Source organism: Emys orbicularis, chromosome 2 (genome assembly GCF_028017835.1).
Source record: "Emys orbicularis isolate rEmyOrb1 chromosome 2, rEmyOrb1.hap1, whole genome shotgun sequence".
In the NCBI taxonomy this organism is placed as follows: domain Eukaryota; kingdom Metazoa; phylum Chordata; order Testudines; family Emydidae; genus Emys; species Emys orbicularis.
This window is the reverse complement of record NC_088684.1, coordinates 173,774,430-173,794,137: the sequence shown is the minus strand read 5'-3', so window position 1 is coordinate 173,794,137 and position 19,708 is coordinate 173,774,430. Positions and strand designations below refer to the sequence as shown.

The 19,708-nt window shown below is 42.3% G+C and overlaps 1 protein-coding gene across 1 annotated transcript in view; it reads left to right on the top strand.

The window, feature by feature from the left end:
- Positions 1–17,939, top strand: part of ANKS6 (ankyrin repeat and sterile alpha motif domain containing 6) — an 87,114-nt gene extending 69,175 nt beyond the window's left edge. Inside the window, exons 14-16 of the mRNA XM_065399737.1 lie at positions 3,629–3,745; positions 8,004–8,100; positions 17,890–17,939. Of these exons, the coding sequence (XP_065255809.1) occupies positions 3,629–3,745; positions 8,004–8,100; positions 17,890–17,939 (264 nt within the window). The remainder of the gene's footprint in view (positions 1–3,628; positions 3,746–8,003; positions 8,101–17,889) is intronic.
- The last annotated feature ends 1,769 nt before the right edge of the window (positions 17,940–19,708 follow it).

Below are 19,708 nucleotides of genomic sequence, written 5' to 3'. Positions count from 1 at the left end.
GGGCCTAATTTGCAGAAAATGCTGAGCACCCAGCTTCTGAAAATTAGGTCCCAAAAACCATTCTGTCCATGACCGTTTGAAAAGCTTATGTTTATTTAATCCAGACCTGAAGAAGAGCTCTGTGTAAGCTTAGAAGCTTGCCTCTTTCACCAACAGAAGTTGTCCAGTAAAAGATATTATCTCACCCACCTTGTCTCTCTAATATCCTGGAACCAACACAGTTACAACACCACTGCAAGCAAAGGTTTATTGTAGCAGACATGGGTGTTGAGCTATGCGCATGCTAAAAAAAAGTTATTTTGAGAAGTGCAAAACCAGACTGTATATTATGGGCAGAAAGGCCCCCTGACACTTCTCTCCACAGCTGCAATTCTATACACACTTAAACACATGCATTTAAGTTTGCACACTTGAACAGGCCCACTGAATGGGACTATTCATGTGCATAAAGGCAATCATGTCTTTTCAGGGTCAGTGCCCAAAAATGTAAGTGAATTTTTTTGAGCATTATACTTTGCTGTGAGAGTCTAAAGTTAAAGAAGGAAGAGAAATAGCATGTGGCATTTTGGGTTTTGTGAACATATTTTTCTATAATTTAAATCTGTTTTTTTTTCTCCTAGGGAAATTATTTTGTTTGTTTTATCCAATTATTTAATGAAAAGGAAAGCTGTGCTCTGCAAATCTGAGAATAAAGTGATAAATAGGAAAAAACAGCACCAGTGTTCCAAAAAATCATAGAAAGAATATTAATTATAAAATATGTATATGCTGTGTATGTGGAGGTCATATCAATGTGAAAAATGGAAAACACTCATTTTATCACATGCTTATGAATGCATCACTTAACTGTATTCCATTTCCCTGGAGCTTTTTCTGACATTCCATACTCCTCAGCTGCTTTAAAGAGCTTCTTTGTTTTTTTTAAGCCTCCTCCAAGAGAAATATTTCCTTCTCCCCCATGTCTCAAAATGTGTAATTGTCCCCAAAATTACCTACCCCAAAAACTAGGATTGGCAAGTTTTAGGCTTGGGCCAGTAGCAGCTTTTCTAGATACATAAAAATGTCATAGCTTTGAAATCCAACATTTCACCAACAAGCAGGACTAGAAATGAGAGTTTTGTACCACTGAGTAGGAGTACTTTTCAGCTTGCCAGTGGGACACGTAGCACTTGCTTTTAGCCCTAGGAGGGCCTGATGTAATGGATTTTAAAGCCCTGGTGGTTTTATGTTTAGTTTTTCTATTTTAATTCATTTTAGGAAGTATTTAGCATTTATTACCTTTAATGTTTCCCTCCTTATGAGTCTTGCACAGTTTGATACATGATTACCAAGACACCTGCCTTTATGGGTAGAAGGCTGCAAGACATAGTTCCAATTAAAACTCTATAAAATATTCCTAAAATATGTTTTTCTGCAATATGTACCATATATACTCGAATTTTTTAGTAAAAAAGGGAAGCACCAGAGCAGGGGGTCGGCTTATGAATGGGTTTAGAGAGGGAGGGGTGGGACACAGCCCCTCCCCCCAACAGAGGGAGCAAGGAGAGGCAGCACAGCCAGCAGAGCCAGAAGGGAAGAGGCGGGGCCAGAGTCTCTCCGCTTCTGGCCACGCTGCTCTCCCCCAGCCTCCAAAGCAGCTGCAGCTCTGGGGCTATCAGGCTGCAGCTGTGCCGCTTGGCCCCGCCCTCCAGAGCAGGCTGTGACCGTGCCACCCAGGTGCCGGAGCACGCTGCGGCTGTGCCGCCCGGCCCAGCCTGCTGGAACATGCTGCAGCCGCGCTGCCTGGTCTGGCCCGCCGGAGCAGGCTGTGCTGCCCAGCCTGCCGGAGCAGCTCCAGCCAGGCCAGAGACATCCTCCCCTGGCCCTCCCCAGATAAGGTGGGAAGAGATGGGATGGGGAGAGTGTGGGAGTCCCAGGCTAGGGGTGGGGTCATGTGGGGGATGGTCACAGGGGTTACTCCCCTGACTCCCAGCTTCTCCCCACCAAAAAATTTCCCCACCAGTTGCTGTCCCGGCCTGTCAGGGTAAGCAGCTGGCGCGCCGGGACACTTTATTTACTTAGGTTTACCTCTGTGCCTGTGGACTCTCGAGGTAAACAAACCATCTCGGCCCACCAGCGGCTTATCCTGATGGCCCGGGAGCCAAAGTTTGCCGACCTCTGAATTATAGGGTCGGCTTATGAACGGGTTATAAAAATTTTCCATTTTTACTTATCCATCTTGGGGGGGTCGGCTTATAAACGAACCGGCTTATGATCGAGTATATACGGTATATATTATATAAATGTTAGTAGCATCTTATTTTTCTGTTACAATGAGATAGATAAGAGAGTGGTTGAGAGAGATAAGATGATGATGTCACCAGATATGACCCCATACAGGACACAATGTGGTATCTGATGTGATGTTATGTCCTAAACCATTCACCTAATCTGGGGTCTAACCTAATACTTTCTGCCACCTGACACTTAATTGGAAGGTCTGCCATAACAAGGGAGTAAAACCACCAGGCTTTGATTTATGGCCCAGAATTGATAAATCAATGAATAATTAATGGTGCCACCCCAAGAAATTATGAGAAAAAATAGGTAAAAGCAAGAAGACAACTAAAATATAAAAAGAGAGGTGTTTTAAGATACTTGCAAAAAGACCTGTTAAGAAAAAATGGACATTTGTAAATGTAAATGTTAAATAAAAAACTCCACTGTTTTTCCCCACATGAATATATAGTTTTTTGTCTGGTGAAAAAAATTTCCCTGGAACCTAACCCCCCCCCCCATTTACATTAATTCTTATGGGGAAATTGGATTCGCTTAACATCATTTCGCTTAAAGTCGCATTTTTCAGGAACATAACTACAACGTTAAGTGAGAAGTTACTGCACTATATCAATATGGGTGCTCATGCTCAAAGAACAAACCCAGCATGATGTCAGCTAGACAAATTCAAGCTGGAAATAATGTGTAAATTTTTAATGGTGAGAGTAATTTATCATTGGAATAATTTACCAAGGGTTGTGGTGGATTTTACATCAGTGACCATTTTTAAATCAAGATTGGATGTTTTTATAAAAGATGTGCTCTAGGAATTATGTTCGTGAAGTTCCATGGCCTATGTTCTACAGGAGGTCAGACTAGATGATCACAATGGTCCCTTCTGGCCTTAAAATCTGTGAACCTGTGTGTCACTTGGCAGCCTAGATTGTCTGTTGAGTCAAGAGAGCTCTTTTTGTTCAGAATATCACCAGCTTCTGTCATCACTGGGATTTGCAGTCTGTTACCAGCCAGCTTTTAAGTTCTCAGCCATTCTAAAGTTATAAATTACACATGTGTGACAGCAAGGCATGTATCCATGCCAAAAGGTGTAGAGAACTGTGATATCAGAAGTAGCTCACCCAATCACGGCCTTTACTCTACAGCTAATTTGAATGCAACAATTCCATTGGTTGTATGGAGACGGCACAGACGATGGATTTCTTGACCCAATTGCCACACCTGTTTGACAGCATGGGGTTTCTGCTTCTAGTATATATATAAATAAATCATATAAAATAAGTTCATAAAGTTAAATATATATGATAGAGAACCAATCTACACAGTAAATGTATGCCTGTGTATCTTTTTTCCAAAGGTGGATATGGAAGCCTTCCTCACACTTACTGATGGTGATTTGAAAGAGCTGGGAATTAAAACTGATGGATCTAGGCAGCAAATTCTGGCAGCTATTTCTGAACTGAATGCAGGAAAGGTAGGTATGGTTTGAAATAAGAAAACTGATAAACTACTTTTTCAGATTTGCTTGTATTTCAGATCCAAACAATGGATGTTGAAAAAAACCTAGTTTTATAAACAAGATATTTAATGTAAATTATTAGTGATAAACAATATTATATTTCTTTGATATTTCCAGGCCTCCTCCATTAATTCCTTCCTTGTTCAGTAACTGGACAGTTATTCACTTTTTTTACTCATTCATAATAATAAAAAGAAGCTAGTGGTGACTTAAATATTGGTCATATTACAGCTATTTGTCCTTCAACCATCATAATGTCAAAACAATTATATAATTTATCCTTCTCTAGAATAAAGTTGTGCTTATCAGCCTTTTGGTCTCCTTTCAACTGGGCTCATATAGCATTTTTCTCAGGCGGCACAGTTTTGTCTTCTTCTTGTTTGGTATTTACAGTTGGAAATAAGGAGAAAGGCAGGCAGAAAAAAGGAGAAATCCTTACAATGGATTTCTTTAGTCACAGACTGTGAGCTGGTGCATCTCTGCAGCTAAGTCTTATGGTTCTTCTCAAGTCTTTCAATTCCAAGTTCCATTCTGTCTTTGATCTTTTATACCAGTCCAGGCATACAGGACACTAAGACTTTTGATCATGTCAAACCCACATTGAACTCTGCCAGCTAACAACTGGGACAGTTTCTTTAATCACTGACAACACCTCTCCTGTCCCTGCGCCTGAGGGCATGTTGCCTTCTGCTGGAAAGGAGCTAGTCTCAGCCCCTCCCATACTTGGAAGCACCCTGCTTCCCTGTGTTACAGAGTCACAGGAATCCTCACCCACCTCAGTGGTTTCTTGGATCCCCTGCCCCTTCTCTGGGACACGTTTCTCTCTGCTCCCTAGAGCCGGGTTTGTCTCTGGTTCAGCTGTGACCTGCTGGCAGCTAACAGCCTGGACAGTTCTCTCCCTGGCAGGCATTACACCCCCATCCCTTCCTGATGTGGTGTTGCCTCCAGCTGCAGTGTAGGAGTTGGTCTCACCCACCCTCCCACCTGGGAGCATGTGGCTTCCCCCAGCTGCAGAAGAATCAAGGAGATTCTCTACCATTCTCTCAGTAGTTCCTGAGACCTTACCCTTTCCCTCGGGGGTCCCAGCATAACACTCCCTCTTGCTGCAGGCAAATACTTTAACCTGAGCTACACGGAAAAAATCATTACCAAGGAGCAGGTCAACTAGGAGGCGTTCCATTATGCCCACAGTCAAAACACTTTCCAAACCTTCCCACACCACATGGATTTTAGCTAGTGGTATGAGGAATCTGCTTTCGCCCACTCCCACAATTTCTGCCATTTGGCCAGGCAACATACTGGCCTTTGGGGCCACACTCTGCTTAACCAGAGAGATCTGGGCCCCTGTATCCCTCTGCCCCAAGTACTCCTTGCCATTAATTTGGACAACCTTAACATGCTCCATATCTGGTTCTGCAGAGGCTAACCTCACAGAAGCAATATGATAGGTTTCAACTGTTTGGGGGGTTTCTGTGTTGAGGACATCAGAACTAACATGAGCTATTGTTTGCCTGCTTCCTCCTATCCCAGGGCATTTATTCCTCAGGTGATCAGTGGAATTACACTGATAGCACCTTTTGGGCTCTTCTGCTTTTACAGGCGTTTTGGGATGAGAGTTACCAGTAGAGGAATGTTTTTGGGTAAGAGAATGTTTAGGCTCCCAACCCCCTTCTCTCTTCCCAGGGGCAAAATGAGATCCTCCCTTCCCACCAGTTTTAAACCTCTTTCTGTGGCCTGCCCTCAATAGACGCCTGATTCTGTTTGAAGGCATCAGCTAAAAAAGCCATCTCATCCACAGACTTTACATCTTTGTCCCATAGACACTGCTTTACATCACCCTTACATATGCTTAGGAAGTGCTCTTGAGCAAGAAGATCCAACATTCTCTCAAAACTTGCCACATCTTTGCCCCCACCCATTTTCCCAACAAATCTTTCATTTTGTTTACATATTCCCCATTACTCATACCAGTATCCCTCTTAAGATTCCTAAATTTAACTCTAAATGCTTCAGGGGTAATCTGAAAACTTCGCAAAACATTATCTTTACATTTACAATAGTCTAAAGCATCTTCAATAGGCATTCGATTGAATACATTTCGAGCTTTACCAGTTAATTTTGCAATCAGGGTAGGAACTCTCTTATTATCAGGATTTCATGTATTACACACAGCCTTTTGAAGATAGTCAGATACTCAGCAATATCATCCTCCCCACTGTATGCAGGACATAAGTGTTCCGATTTTTGGAGTGATGGGAGTCATTGGGATCGGAGGGGTTCTGGTTCTGCTTCTCTAGCAGATCCAGTTGGTGTTTTTGCTCTCTCTCTCTCTTTTTCTTTCATGGCCCTTCTGTGTGCAGCCTCCTTTCTGGCTGCCTCCCTGGCTGCCTCTTTTTCCTTTTCTTCTCTCTCTTTTTCCTTTATCTCCAGTTCTTTCAGTTGCAATAATCTCTGGTGCTCCCTCTCCTTTTCTGCAATCCGCAGTCTAAAAAGTTCCAACTTCGCAATCGCTTTACTGCTTTCACTAATTTTCCTGCATTTCTGTTCCTACTTCCCTTTCCCGAAATAAGCAAACAGAAAATAACAAAACTTGACCTCCTCCTGACTGTTCTTAGCCACTGCACGTAAGCCTCACTTAAAATCACAAATATCAGTGTTTAAAGTGTGAACTTCACTTGGAGTAACAAGCTGCACATACATCCTGCTCACTGCACCACTGTGACGTTCACCCCTGGTGTTATCTGTACCGGTGATCTGCTAGGTCCCTCCAATCCTTGACTGGGAGCCAGCCTTACTCTGCTCTGCTGTGAGAACCCCCACTTCTGGACTGTTCACACATAGCCTCTGGCATGTCAGCTGCTCCCAGGTATTTGCAACCGAATGACTCTAGCCAATATCTCTGGTCCCAGACACAACTCCAGCTTGCAGTGTCCAGCGGGCATAACTGGACACTGCAAGACGAAGGTTCCTAGGGTTGTGTCTGGGAGCGGAGATATTGTCTAGTGTCATTCAATTGCAAGTGGCTGGGAGCAGCTAACATGCCAGAGGCTGTGCGTGAACAGCCCAGGAGTGGGGTTCTCACAGCAGAGCAGGGTAAGGCTGGCTCCCAGAGTCAAGGATTGGGGTGACCCAGCAGATCACCAGTCCAGATAACACCAGAGGGGAATGTCACAGCACTGTAAATGATTTTCTTTGTGCAGGTCTTTACATCAGCTCTTACTGGGTTTCATAGTTAAGGCTGAATTGTGTTTTGCCCTTAAAGTAGGGATATAACCTCATATTAAGAATATAGCATGTCCTCCCTAAAGTTACAACACATACTTTTTGAGCACAGAATGGATTTTCTGAGAATTGACAAGTAAATCTATGAAGTTTCAGAAAGATCTCTCCAGTTCATATATTTCTAGAACCTCTCGTAAGGGCAAATTCTGGAGACAAATCTGTTTGTCTCTTTTAGCCTTTTTTGAAAAGCACTTCTAGACCTCACAGCTTTGTCTGAATGTACTTCACTATGCATAACAGCCATATGTTGTATCTGTTAGAAACAGAGAGTTTAGAGGAATAAAAGCCAAGTTTTCTTAAAATCCAAGGTTTTGGATAGATTTGCCATTGTTGATTAAAGTTGAGACAGCATAAAACAGGGAGAAACTTGATGAAAAATGGTGGAAACTATTTAAAAAATCCTAAAGTTATGAAAAAATTAAATCTTACAAATTGCCCTACTATCCTGATGGAAAGGAAGAGGATTGGTTACAGCTGGTAGAGCGTGGAAATGAAGGACCTTGACAGGAAATGTGCTGTTTATACTTTGTGCCCATGGAATGTAGGGCTAGAAGAACATGTTTGCATCTCTATCTACCAGCTATTCCCAATAGGTTCCACAGCCATGAAGCTGGGCGCACACTGTCTACAGTATGGCTCTGTGAAGGTAAAGTAGGGAAACAGAATTGATTTTTTTTTGTTTTAAATCCAAGTAAATCTGAATTCTGTAATTTCCAACATTAAGAAAATAAAATAAAAAAAATTAAATATATATTGCTCTGTGTTTTTTAGGGCATAATTTTTGATTATGTTCAATTCATTACACTTTCAGTATGATAATTGCTTTCTAGGATAGACACAAATTTTCATATTTGTGTTTAACCCTAATAAATGCATTATTGAATGAGAAATTTAAGAATGCCTTTTTTGTTTAAATCTATTTCTTTTACAGGGACGAGAGAGGCAGATTTTACAGGAAACCATACACAATTTCCACTCTTCCTTTGAGAGTAGTGTTAGTAATACCAGACCTCCTGGCAGTTCTCAGTGTAAGTATTATTCATATGTTGTCGGATCAACTTCAAGCAATTTTTCTTAAACCAGGGTAAAGTACAGTATATGCAAACATGCTATGTGTTGGTTTAAAGATTCCTGCATTTCTCTCTCTTTCAGACTGTAGTGAAGATTTCAAAGTAAAAAGGCAGAGAGTTTATAAGATTTTTATATAGGGATAGTATTTATGGGTTTCAAACAGATTAGTGTGTATTTGGTTAATTCAAAAAGTTTTTAAATTAACAATGTATTGCATTTTACATTGAAAGCCACTGGGGGGCGTGTTTTTCATATGAGGTAGGTCTCAATTGCATAATGAGATAGCTAAGGTTGCTCCTTGTCTATCCCTAGAAGCAGACCAATTTCTCACCTCTTGTGGTCATCAAATAGGCTACTTAGTGGAGTAGTGGGTACTGTACATGTTGCACTGCATTTTTGCAGTACATGAACATCAGTGCTGAGCCCTGCCTGTTACATTCTGGGTAGAAAAAAGAGGGGATCATTTGGACGTTGCTAGTGAGTGTCTCAAGACCCACCTGGAGAAACTCTGCTTTCTGTAAATTCACAATTACAGAAACTTTTGGAAGACTGACAATACTTCACCTCCAGCCAAGGCTAACTGGCCATACGCAGTTTTTCCTGCTGGGAGTCTTTATGATGGTATAACAGCTCTCTTGATCCTTCTATGGCTGCCGAGTCTGCAAAGACCCAGGATCCCATGGCAGATTTGGGGTGTCGGTCTGTCCCAAGCAGTAGAATCAGTTATTTCACCAAATGTAGGAAATAACCAATTCCATTATTTTTCCATGCCCCCAAACCCCTTGTACTGGCCATGAGCAACTTCTGTCGCTTGAATGACAATTGGACTCTCTGTATAGGACAATAACCTCTAGTTCCTCTACCTGAGGGCAGTTCAGGCTCCCAGTTTAGCAATTTAGCGACTTGACTCAACTGGCTCTCTGTCATAGATGTTATAGTTTTCTGGGGGGATTATTTTTAGTTGGTGTAGCTGCAAGGTTACTGTTTTAGTTATGACAGTGGTAACAATTTCCCCACAAATCCTGGAAAAACAGCCTCCCAAATACACCAATGAAATCAAAACAATGAGAAAGACGTTACTATTACCTAACTATGTGTATGCTGCCCCTTGTTACCATCATCCGCAGATGTGAGACTGGTGAACAGTGTAGAACACAACACATGCAGCGGAAAAGTTGCATTTCTCCTGCTAACAAGGTCCCAGCCAGATGCAGAGATGCATTTCTGGCTGTTCTGCCTGTACGGGGTTGGGAGACAGGCGCAAGGCCTGCTCCAGGCAATGTTTCTGAGCTTGGATTCTTACTTTAAGAGGGAAATGAACGTTATTCATTGGCTTATGGAAATTTACCATGCTATGTACCATGTGTTCCCCTTCAGCTGATTGAAATTCACCTTGCATCTACTCACAAAACTGCTTCAGTAGTTTAATGGTCATACTAAGTAATGTTCAAAGTAGATTTTGATTTTGCTGGTCTAAATAATGACTGAGTCTCAATCATTCCAGCCTTGATAAATTAAATGATAATGTGGATGGTACCTCATTATGTACCTCAACACAGGTACAAATAGTCCTCCCACTGCCTTTTTGTTGTGCGCTAGTGTAACGATGTGGCCTCTGGTGGGACACAACTGAGAGTATCAATTCATGACAAATTGCTTAGAGCAGGGCAATCACAGCCCACGGATGGGGTCCTTTGCAGACCAAACCAGCCAAACAGAGAGGACTTTGGTTTTACCTCACTGGCTAAGCAGAAGTCATACAAGCAATCCCCTTAGACACTCCAGTTTCCCAGTATCACCACCAGCACCGCTCGTTATGGGGATGAATGGTTATGAAAACCAATACCCCCGTAAAAGAAAAAAGGTTCTCCCAATCCCAAAGGACCAAGCCCCAGACCTAGGTCAATATACAAGTCAGATCTTACCCACAAATCACGCTGTTGCTAGTCCTTTAGAATCTAAAATCTAAAGGTTTATTCATAAAAAGAAATCTAGATGAGAGCTAAAATTGGTTAAATGGAATCAATTACATACAGTAATGGCAAAGTTCTTGATTCAGGCTTGTAGCAGTGATGGAATAAACTGCAGGTTCAAATCAAGTCTCTAGAGTACATCCACAGCTTGGATGGGTCATTCAGTCCTTTGTTCACAGCTTCAGCGTAGCGAAGTTCCTCCAGAGGTAAGAAGCAGGATTGAAGACAAAATGGAGGGGTTTCCAAGGCCTTTTATATCCTCTTCCATGTGGAAGGTCACCCCTTTGTTCTTACTGTGGAAAATCACAGCAGCAAGATGGAGTTTGGAGTCACATGGGCAAGTCACATATCCATGCATGACTCAGTTCTTTACAGGGAGAGCAGCCATTGCTCACATGCTACCCTGAACATTCCCAGGAAGACTTTTCATGTGGATTGGAGTCTCCCAACGTCCATTGTCAGTTAAGTGTTTTTGATTGGGCACTTATCTGCAAATTCCTTTCTCAAGAAGTTGACCAAATGCTTCACTAATGCTACTTAGAATTAAACATATTGAGATACAAATACATAGCCAATATTCATAACTTCAACTACAAAAATGATACACACATACAGACAGCATAATCATAATCAGCAAATTGTAACCTTTCTATAGACACCTTACTGGACCTCCTTTGTACAAGATTTGGTGCAACTATAGGACCTTGTTTGTAACAATGATCTATATTGGTCACAGTTCATGTCAATAATGTCACAACTAGTGATTGCTGAGGTAGTCTGTCTGGTCTGTTTTCTACACTCCACTACACAAGAGTCAATTTGCCCAAAAACTTCTTTTTCAGTACAAATACCACTGAAAACACCAGGGAGCTAAGTTTCCATTTTCAGAATGGAGAATTTCTGGTGATATACCTGTGGCAACTTCTGGATAACTTTATTATCAACGTCTCAGGCATGAAAAGCATCTTATGAGCATAGTGCCAGATGGGCAGAGGCTGATGTTTGGATTCTGATATGGAGTGAGCTGGAGATTCAGGCAGAGCGGGGTGACTGCAGAAGAAACACACGGGTATATAGCGTTACCACATGAACAGTATTTGACCAGCCTGGCCATTATTTATGGATTTGCCAGTTGCCAGAAAAATAATTTAATCTGCCAGTTTTTTTTTTTAACATAGGTTTAAAGATTTGCATTATTATGACAACACACTGGGATATCTAATGTTAAAAGTTTCTGTGTCCAGCTCAAGATGTTGCAGTGTTCCCACTTCCGTAGTTTAAGTGATAACAGATCAAAACTGTTGAAAATACAGCAGCTATCTGCCTAAAAACATGCAAGCACATTGCGCACATGTGTGAGAGAGGGTTTGAGTCCATTGAGAGTGATAACATTGCACGTCTCCTTAACCTTATCTATATGTGTTATCTCTCTAGATACTATAAGTGGCTGTTCAAGGGATGGGGGGTTGTTGAGTTGGCTTATGGTTGGTAGTTGAGGTTGCTGTGGGCTTGCCTTGGGGGGTGGGAGGGGTGCCAGGGTTTTTTTTGCATTTCAAAGGTGGTAACCCTAGGGTATATCATCATATTTAGGTCTTGTGGTGGGGTATACTGGGTCTGTTGAGGCCCCCTGCTGGAGGCCTCGCAATCCTACCACACCCTGCTCCAGAAAAGAAGCAGTGAGAGGAAGGTGGGTCCTCTAGGCCTGCCTAGAAAGCCTGCAGGGAAGCAGCCAATCTGAGTCCAGCAGGCTCAGTTAAAAGGCACTGCAGGGCCTGAGCAGGTCAGTTCCTGGCTGGCACCAGAGGAGTAAAAAAGGATGCTCTTTGCTGGAGCTCAAGGGAGAACCAGAAGATGGGTTCTGGTGGCATTGGCATTTGGTGAGTAAGGAGAAGAGTTGAGAACTTCAGCCCTGAGTTAAGGGTGAAGCGGAAGGGGCTATGTGGGAAGCGGCCCAGGGAATCGCAGCAGCAACTATTAGAGGAAGCATTATGTGGCTGCTGTCTGTAGGATCCCTGGGTTGGGACCTGGAGTAGTGGGTGGGCCCCGGTCCCCCGACTGGCGAAGTGGCCTAAGCCCCAAGGAAGGGATAAGGCTCTGCATTAAAAGCCCAAGAAAGGGACTGGGAGTTTAAAAAGGCCCCGGGACAGGGCTGAAGACCCTGAAGAGTTCTAACCATTAGTTGAAACTTTGTTACTCCAGAAGAAGTTCCTTCATGCACTGGACTGTTTGTGATTTGGCTGGAGGGCTGAGCTACTGAAGACCCACCTGATGAGGCCAAGAGCTGACAATCACATCTTTGGTTTGCAGACATAAAGAGCAGCATCGTGCTGGCATTTCAAACAGCAACGTCCAAGCAACCGCAAGACAGATAATTTTAGACAATTGTAAACACAATTTTGGAAATCTATTGAGGTGCAACAACCACAAGCAGCCTAGCATACCATTCTGTTTATTTTCCCTTAGGCTGCAGCACAGTCTTAAACAGCAATATCAGAGAAATGCCTATACTCCAATCTTTCTAGACTAATCTGTTTTATTTAGATTCTTAGACCACGCCTATCAACAGGAAGTCTGAGCACCTTCCAGAAGTGCATTTAGTATCATGAGTAGCATCTGTCATGTGTGGTGTTCTCCTTATTCTGTAAATGGGGAAAAACTATAGAAAAACTTTTTATTAAATTATATGACAATTAGCTTATCCCTGGGACCCTACAGTGGCTAATAAAGTCCCTCCAATCCATGAACAGCTGTGGGGTAACCATATGGGACAATAATGCTGCAGCATTTGTGTGAGGATTATCACTAACTCTTTGGAATAATTCCTTTTTTCCTCTGCAGGGAAACTTGAGGAAGGTGATATTTCCCAGAGAAATGGCTGCCTGTAACAATTCAACTGCCTAAATTTTAAATAATTACTAAATTTGCTCTGATCATAGCATGCCCCCAAACCTCTTCTTGCCCCATTAGTAGCTTCCCCTATCACTCTTTCTAGGGACAAGTCCTGAACATGAGCCTGTGAGAAGGGGGCTGACCTTACCATTGCATTCTAGGGACCAGGCTATGCTTACACTAAAGCTTGGTATTCAAAATGTATTGACATTGTTATCTTTCTCAAAATAGTTTGCATTCCCAGCTTGTGTGATGGAGTGCTATAACTACCAACTTCCTTATTTTTAATTCAGCCACTGGAGTGGATGATCCAGGTCTTCAGGGAAGGTGTGCAGACTGCCCGCCCAGGTCCACACTCCCAGAATAATCAAAAACAAGCACAAAAGCAAGGAGGATCTGTGTGTGGAATTAGAGAGAGTATACAGATTTAAGGAGATGTAGTACAAGGAAAATAAAGACAGGCAGAAAAAGTACTAGTAGAATAGTAAGAAATAAATGGGTGATTACATGTCTAACTAAATGCAACGTGAGACAGACTTATGGAAGGAAGACAGATTGTTCCACCTGTTGCTTTTTAATGGGTTTTTGGAACTATAAACTCAATTGCTGACTGACTGTGCCCTCAGCCCACCAGTACCCAGCACCTCCTGCCAAGGTCACTGCTTCTGGCAAATATATATGAAATTCACTACAAGAACCTTTGGAAAAGTTGATGTGTATATTATATTTTTGGCAGCCAACCTGTTTCATAATAAAGTTTATTGTTGAAAGAAAGGTTTATTTGTACTTCAGTTATGTCATCTCTCCCTGAAAACATTGCATCCTGTAACCTAGCTCAGTACAACACAGAGAAACATACATTAACTTACTCCTTCACCCTTAAAATTCAGAACAGAGGACCAACCTATGGGGACCCAAGCAAAACGGTTGTCTGAGCTCAGAGGGGATTATTCTGTTGAATAATCTGTCTCCATCCATACCCTAACCTCACTGTAACACCCCAAAAGCAGAGCGCCAGAAGGCATGGCTCCCATAACAGGCAAAGGATACCAGGCTAAAGTCATTTGACTACTAAAGCAGATATCAGAGATTTACAGTCTGAATTCACAGCACTGAGGACTGATTTATTCTCCAAGATTTCTGCAATCAAAGAGGAAGTGAGTATAGAATTTCTCGGCTGGATGCTGCATTGGGAGAAATATCAGAGAAGAGAGAAAGCTGCTTCTTCGCTGTGTAAATTTGCTGGAGCCAAAAGAGAGAAGAAGGGACATGAGAATTTAAAAAGTGTCTGAAAATATGAAGAAAATCATATTCTCTTTTTACAACCCTTTATGAATTAGTTGTTAAATTTCATGTCTGTAGAAGAGATTAAAATAGAATACCCCGCCTTAGGCTAGTAGCAGATCCACGGATTTCATTATGAGTTTTCGCCATTACCAAAAAAAGTCTTGATTATGAAAAAAGGCGAGATAGCCCCCAGAGTCTATACTCCAAGGCCACAATCTTCAGTTTCTCCTAGATCTTCTGCTCTAATTTTTAAAAAGAGTAAAGAGTTGAGTAAAATTAAAGCCGCAATTAGAAGGGCAGAGATTTTCTGTAGCAGAGAATTTCCATTCAGCTTCTAGCATCAGATTTGTACAGCGAGAGTCTCTAGGGAAGGGAAAACTACACTCTGGATAGAGATCCAAAGCTCTAGCATGCAAAAGTTCGTGGTAGCAGCTGTTGAAGAGCTGGTCAAAAAATAATGGCAGACAGTGAAACTGAAGAAAAAGAGAGTGAGAAAAGAAAAGAAGGACCTTCTCTAATAGAAGTAGAGCAAAGGGACTTAGATACCTGAAACGTAATTGAAGATTAACTAGAAAGGATTTAAATGAACTGTTTAACATTAGCTATGATTATACTGAAAAGAAAAGATTGTGCAGTTCAGTTTAATTGTGGTAATCAATTAGCAGTAACTGTTTCCTCCTCTCCTCCCTCCCCCAGTAAATTAGTCATTAAGGGAACATGCAGTGAAATGGAATTTGTATGGGGAGGCAAGAGAGAACCCCCCCCCCCCTTAGGGATGGTAAAGATTGGAGAAAATAGATAGTGGGTGTGTAGGGACCTATAGGAAGTTTGTATAATTCATTATGTAATTCAAAATATCAGATGATAGGTTGTTCTCCTGGGGGTGAATAATGAGATCTCGTTGGTGGAGAATTTACCTCACTTGGACTGCAAGGGACAAGCAGTACAAGTATTCATGAAGAAAGTATGGGGGCTTGGTGTTCAGCCAAGTATATAATTCATTTGGGGACTGATTTATATTTTGACTTTTCATCTTTGGATTCAAAATTAGAAATATACATGAAATTATCCAGAGGAGAGAATTGGGGAGGAAGTGAGGGGCTTGATAAAAAAAGGGAAACAACTGTGAAAGCTAACAAGCAGAAATCGTGCCATATTCAAGTACAGTTTGACAGTTGTGGGAACAATACATTTAATAATGAGATGTGTATCATAGAAGGGTTTGTGTCAGTAAATGGCCTCTTCATAGTCAAGTTTAGAACGTTGGTGCTCCAATTCAACAAGGCACTTAAGCATGTACCTAGTAGCAAATATCTCCACAGGCTGATGATGGAACACTAGATGGGGAGGGCTCAGAGTTACTGCAGAGAATTCTTTCCCAGGTGTCTGGCTCCTGGGTCTTGCCAGATGCCTTGCTCAGAGTCTAAGGCCTGGTCTACACTACGGGATTAGGTCGAATTTAGCCGCGTTAGGTCGATTTAAAAATGAATGTGTCCACACAACCAACCCCGTTCCGTCGACCTAAAGGGCTCTTAAAATTGACTTCTGTACTCCTCCCTGGCGAGGAGAGTAGCGCTAAAATCGACTTTGCTGGGTCGAATTTGGGGTAGTGCGGACGCAAATCAATGGTATTGGCCTCCGGGAGCTATCCCAGAGTGCTCCATTGTGACCGCTCTAGACAGCACTTTGAACTCCGATGCACTAGCCAGGTACACAGGAAAAGCCCCAGGAACTTTTTAATTTCATTTCCTGTTTGGTCAGCGTGGTGAACTCAGCAGCACAGGTGACCATGCAGTTCCCCCAGAATCGTAGAGCGTAGAATGTTTCTACGCTCCCCCTATCATCTCCGTCCCTGAGGTTATCGCAGATTAGAAGGTGAAAAAAGTGCACTCGCAATGACATGTTTTCCAAGCTCATGCTGTCCTCCCGCACTGATAGGGCACAGCTTAAGGCATGGAGGCATTCAGTGGCAGAGGCCAGGAAAGAATTAAATGAGCGCGAAGAGCGGAGGCAGGGCGCGATACTGAGGCTAACGGGGGAGCAAACGGACATGATGAAGCGTCTGTTGGGGGACCAAACGGACATGATGAAGCGACTGTTGGAGCTCCAGGAAAGCCAACAAGAGCACAGACCCCCCCGCTGCATCCATTGTATAACCACCAACCCTCCTCCCCATGTTCCATAGCCTCCTCACCCAGACGCCCAAGAACGCGGGGTGGGGGTGGGGAGGGGAGGCTCCGGTACCCAGCCACTCCACTGCAGAGGATGGCCCAAGCAACAGAAGGCTGTCATTCAAACAGTTTGATTTTTAGTGTAGCTACAATAAGCAATGTGGCCTTGTCCTTCCCTCCTCCCCCACCCCACCTGGGCTACCTTGTCCATTATCTCTTTTTTTTTTTTAATTAATAAAGAAAGAATGCATGGTTTCAAAACAATAGTTACTTTATTTCGAAGGGGGAAGGGTGGTTGGCTTACAGGGAATTAAAATCAACAAAGGGGGTGGGTTTGCATCAAGGAGAAACACACACAACTGTCACACCGAAGCCTGGCCAGTCATGAAACTGGTTTTCAAAGCCTCTCTGATGCGCAGCATGCCTTGCTGTGCTCTTCTAATCGCCCTGGTGTCTGGCGCAAAACGATTGTCTGCCGTTGCTTTCACGGAGGTAGGGGCAATTGACGACACATACCCAAAAACACGACAATGTTTTTGCCCCATAAGGCATTGGGAGCTTAACCCAGAATTCCAATGGGTGTGGAGATTGTGGGAACTGTGGGATAGCTACCCACAGTGCACCACTCCGTAAGTCAATGCTAGCCGCAGTAGTGAGGACGCACGCCGCCGACTTAATGCACTTAGTATGGACATACGCAATCGACTATAAAATCGATTTCTAAAAATCAACTTCTATAAAATCAACCTAATTTTGTAGTGTAGACATACCCTAAAAAAGATCACCATATTTGGGGTCAGGAAGGAATTTTCCCCCAGGTCAGATTGGCAGAGACCCTGTTTTGGGGGGCGGGAGGGTGTTTGCCTTCCTCTGTAGCATGGGGCACAGGTCACTTGCTGGTTTGAACTAGTGTAGATGGTGGATTCTCTGTAACTTGAAGTCTTTAAATCATTATTTGAGGACTTTAGTAACTCAGAGGTTAGGGGTCTATTACAGGAGTGGGTGGGTGAGGTTCTGTGGCCTGCAATGTGCAGGAAGTCGGAGTAGATAATCATGATGGTCTCCTCTGGCATTTAAGTCTATGAGGCTGTGCACTTAACATTAAGCACCTGAATAATCCCATTGAAATCAATGGGCTACTCATGTAATTAAGTACCTTGCTGAATCAGCGCTCTGGTTAGAGGAGAAGACTACATGGGCTGGACTCCATAATCAGGGTCTTCTTCTTCAGCTTGTTATTGAGTCATGGGATCAAATTGACCACTGATGAAATCAAGTGCAACAGCATTGAACATTGAAGTCAGGAGCTTTGTGCCTAATGACGAATGTAGTCCATTTTCTTTAAAATATTGCTATGATTGTAAGTTGTGCATGTTGTGGGCACTACCAGAAACAAATAATAAATGATCTCTCTCTTTTTTTGTAGCACCTGGATACTGGATAAAACCACAAGAATCTGTGCCTACCAAGAGGTAGCTGCTGGATAAAGATATTCTAGTATTTTTAAGCTTGGGGCATGGATGATAGAGCTCAAGTGTACAGAAGAAAATTTGCAAAGCTAGGTGCTAACCACGGTGTCTCAGTACAGTGTGTGCAGGAGGTTGTTGCAGTAACATTGTTATGACTCCAATTCAGCAAAGCAACCCTTTAACTTTGTGAATGAATAGTTTTACTGACTTTAAGGGGACTCCTCACATAGTTAGAGTTAAGCACATGCTTAAGTGCTTAGCTGGTTCTGGGTTGCTAGGAATAAGGCTAGAGAGACTAGTGGCACAGGGAGATGTGTAGGTCACCTTTCAGAAGCACCAGTTTGAAGAGCTCACAGAAGACTTATGAAGGCACAGCCAAGCACCACAGAAACGCAGGAGGCAAAAAAGATGTTGCAAATTCTAAGAGATTGTAAATGTGGAAATCTCTAAATTGAATATGCCACTCTAGAATGTTATGTCTCTACAAAGGACAGAGGCCAAGTTACAAGATTGAATAGTTTTGTGAGAAGGAGTAGAAAGGAAGAATATTGATGCATATTAACTAACAAACATATTTAATGTAATCGGTGCTAAGAACACTAAATACAGTTATGCTGATGAAATATCTATTTGTGTAAATATAAAAATATCACTAATAAAATTCATAATCTGTCACCAATATTTACACAGAAATTATGTAAAAATGAGATTTTAAATTGGTGATGTTTTGTTTGACATTAAAACCATCTAACTGACTTTTGTAGTATCTACTTTTGATTAACAGACATTGCAACAGGTTACAAAACAATTTTCATATGCATATTATAATTGTTTTGTAAACAGTGAATGCTGAAAGGATTCACACAAGAATTATGGATGGAGCTATTTGTTAGTGTTGTACATAAGAGTTTTTGTTGAGCAATTAAAATACAAGCCATGATAAACTTCTAAAGTTAGTTTTCTCCTTTCTTAAATCTGCAAGTGACAAATGTTCAAAATTGCACTATTGGCTAGATTCAATATGAGTCTGAGGGTGCAAATATAGCTAAGGTGGAGCGGCACTTGCTCAAATCATTCGTTCAGAGGACAGAGCTATAACTAGTTCATTGGTTACATAAAGAGGCCATAGAATCCTCATGGGCTTGCTGAAAACTGGTATTTTTAATACAACTGCACATACAGTATAAGTGCCACATAGTAGTACTCCTAGATACCTTGGTTACTGACTCCTGGCTCTGGAGTCCCAGTGGGGACCCTTTTAAACTGCTCTGCCCCTAGGTGGGGGCTGGTTATAGTGTGTCAAGGGCTCTGAAATTGTTGATGGTGAGCATAGTTGCAGGAAGCGGGGTACAAAAAGGGCCCTGTAATGAGCAGGGAAGATGGAGGCATAGCACCAGCGGCTGGCCCTACCTTCTCTGCTGCCCATCTGTTTCAGTTCCACCAGACTCTGGCAGGTTTGACAGCCTCTTCGGTAATTGCCCTCCACATTTGGCTATGTAACCTAATGTTCCAAGTAAGGGCAGAAGTAGCCAGCAAACTGAGCTGTTCCATGTAGGTGGACTCAGCATGGCAGCCAAGTGGAGGAGGATTTTTTTTAAGTCAAACACTGAAATACAGAAGATGTCAAAGCAAGAGAATTTTAAAGAATTAAATCTTTGTAAAAATATCCTTTAAATAAGATAACCAACCTAAGAAGGGAAAACAAATGGCTGGTGAGAGAAACATTAAAATAAAATTATCAAGTAGTAACCACTGATATGGATCTGTTGGAGGAAC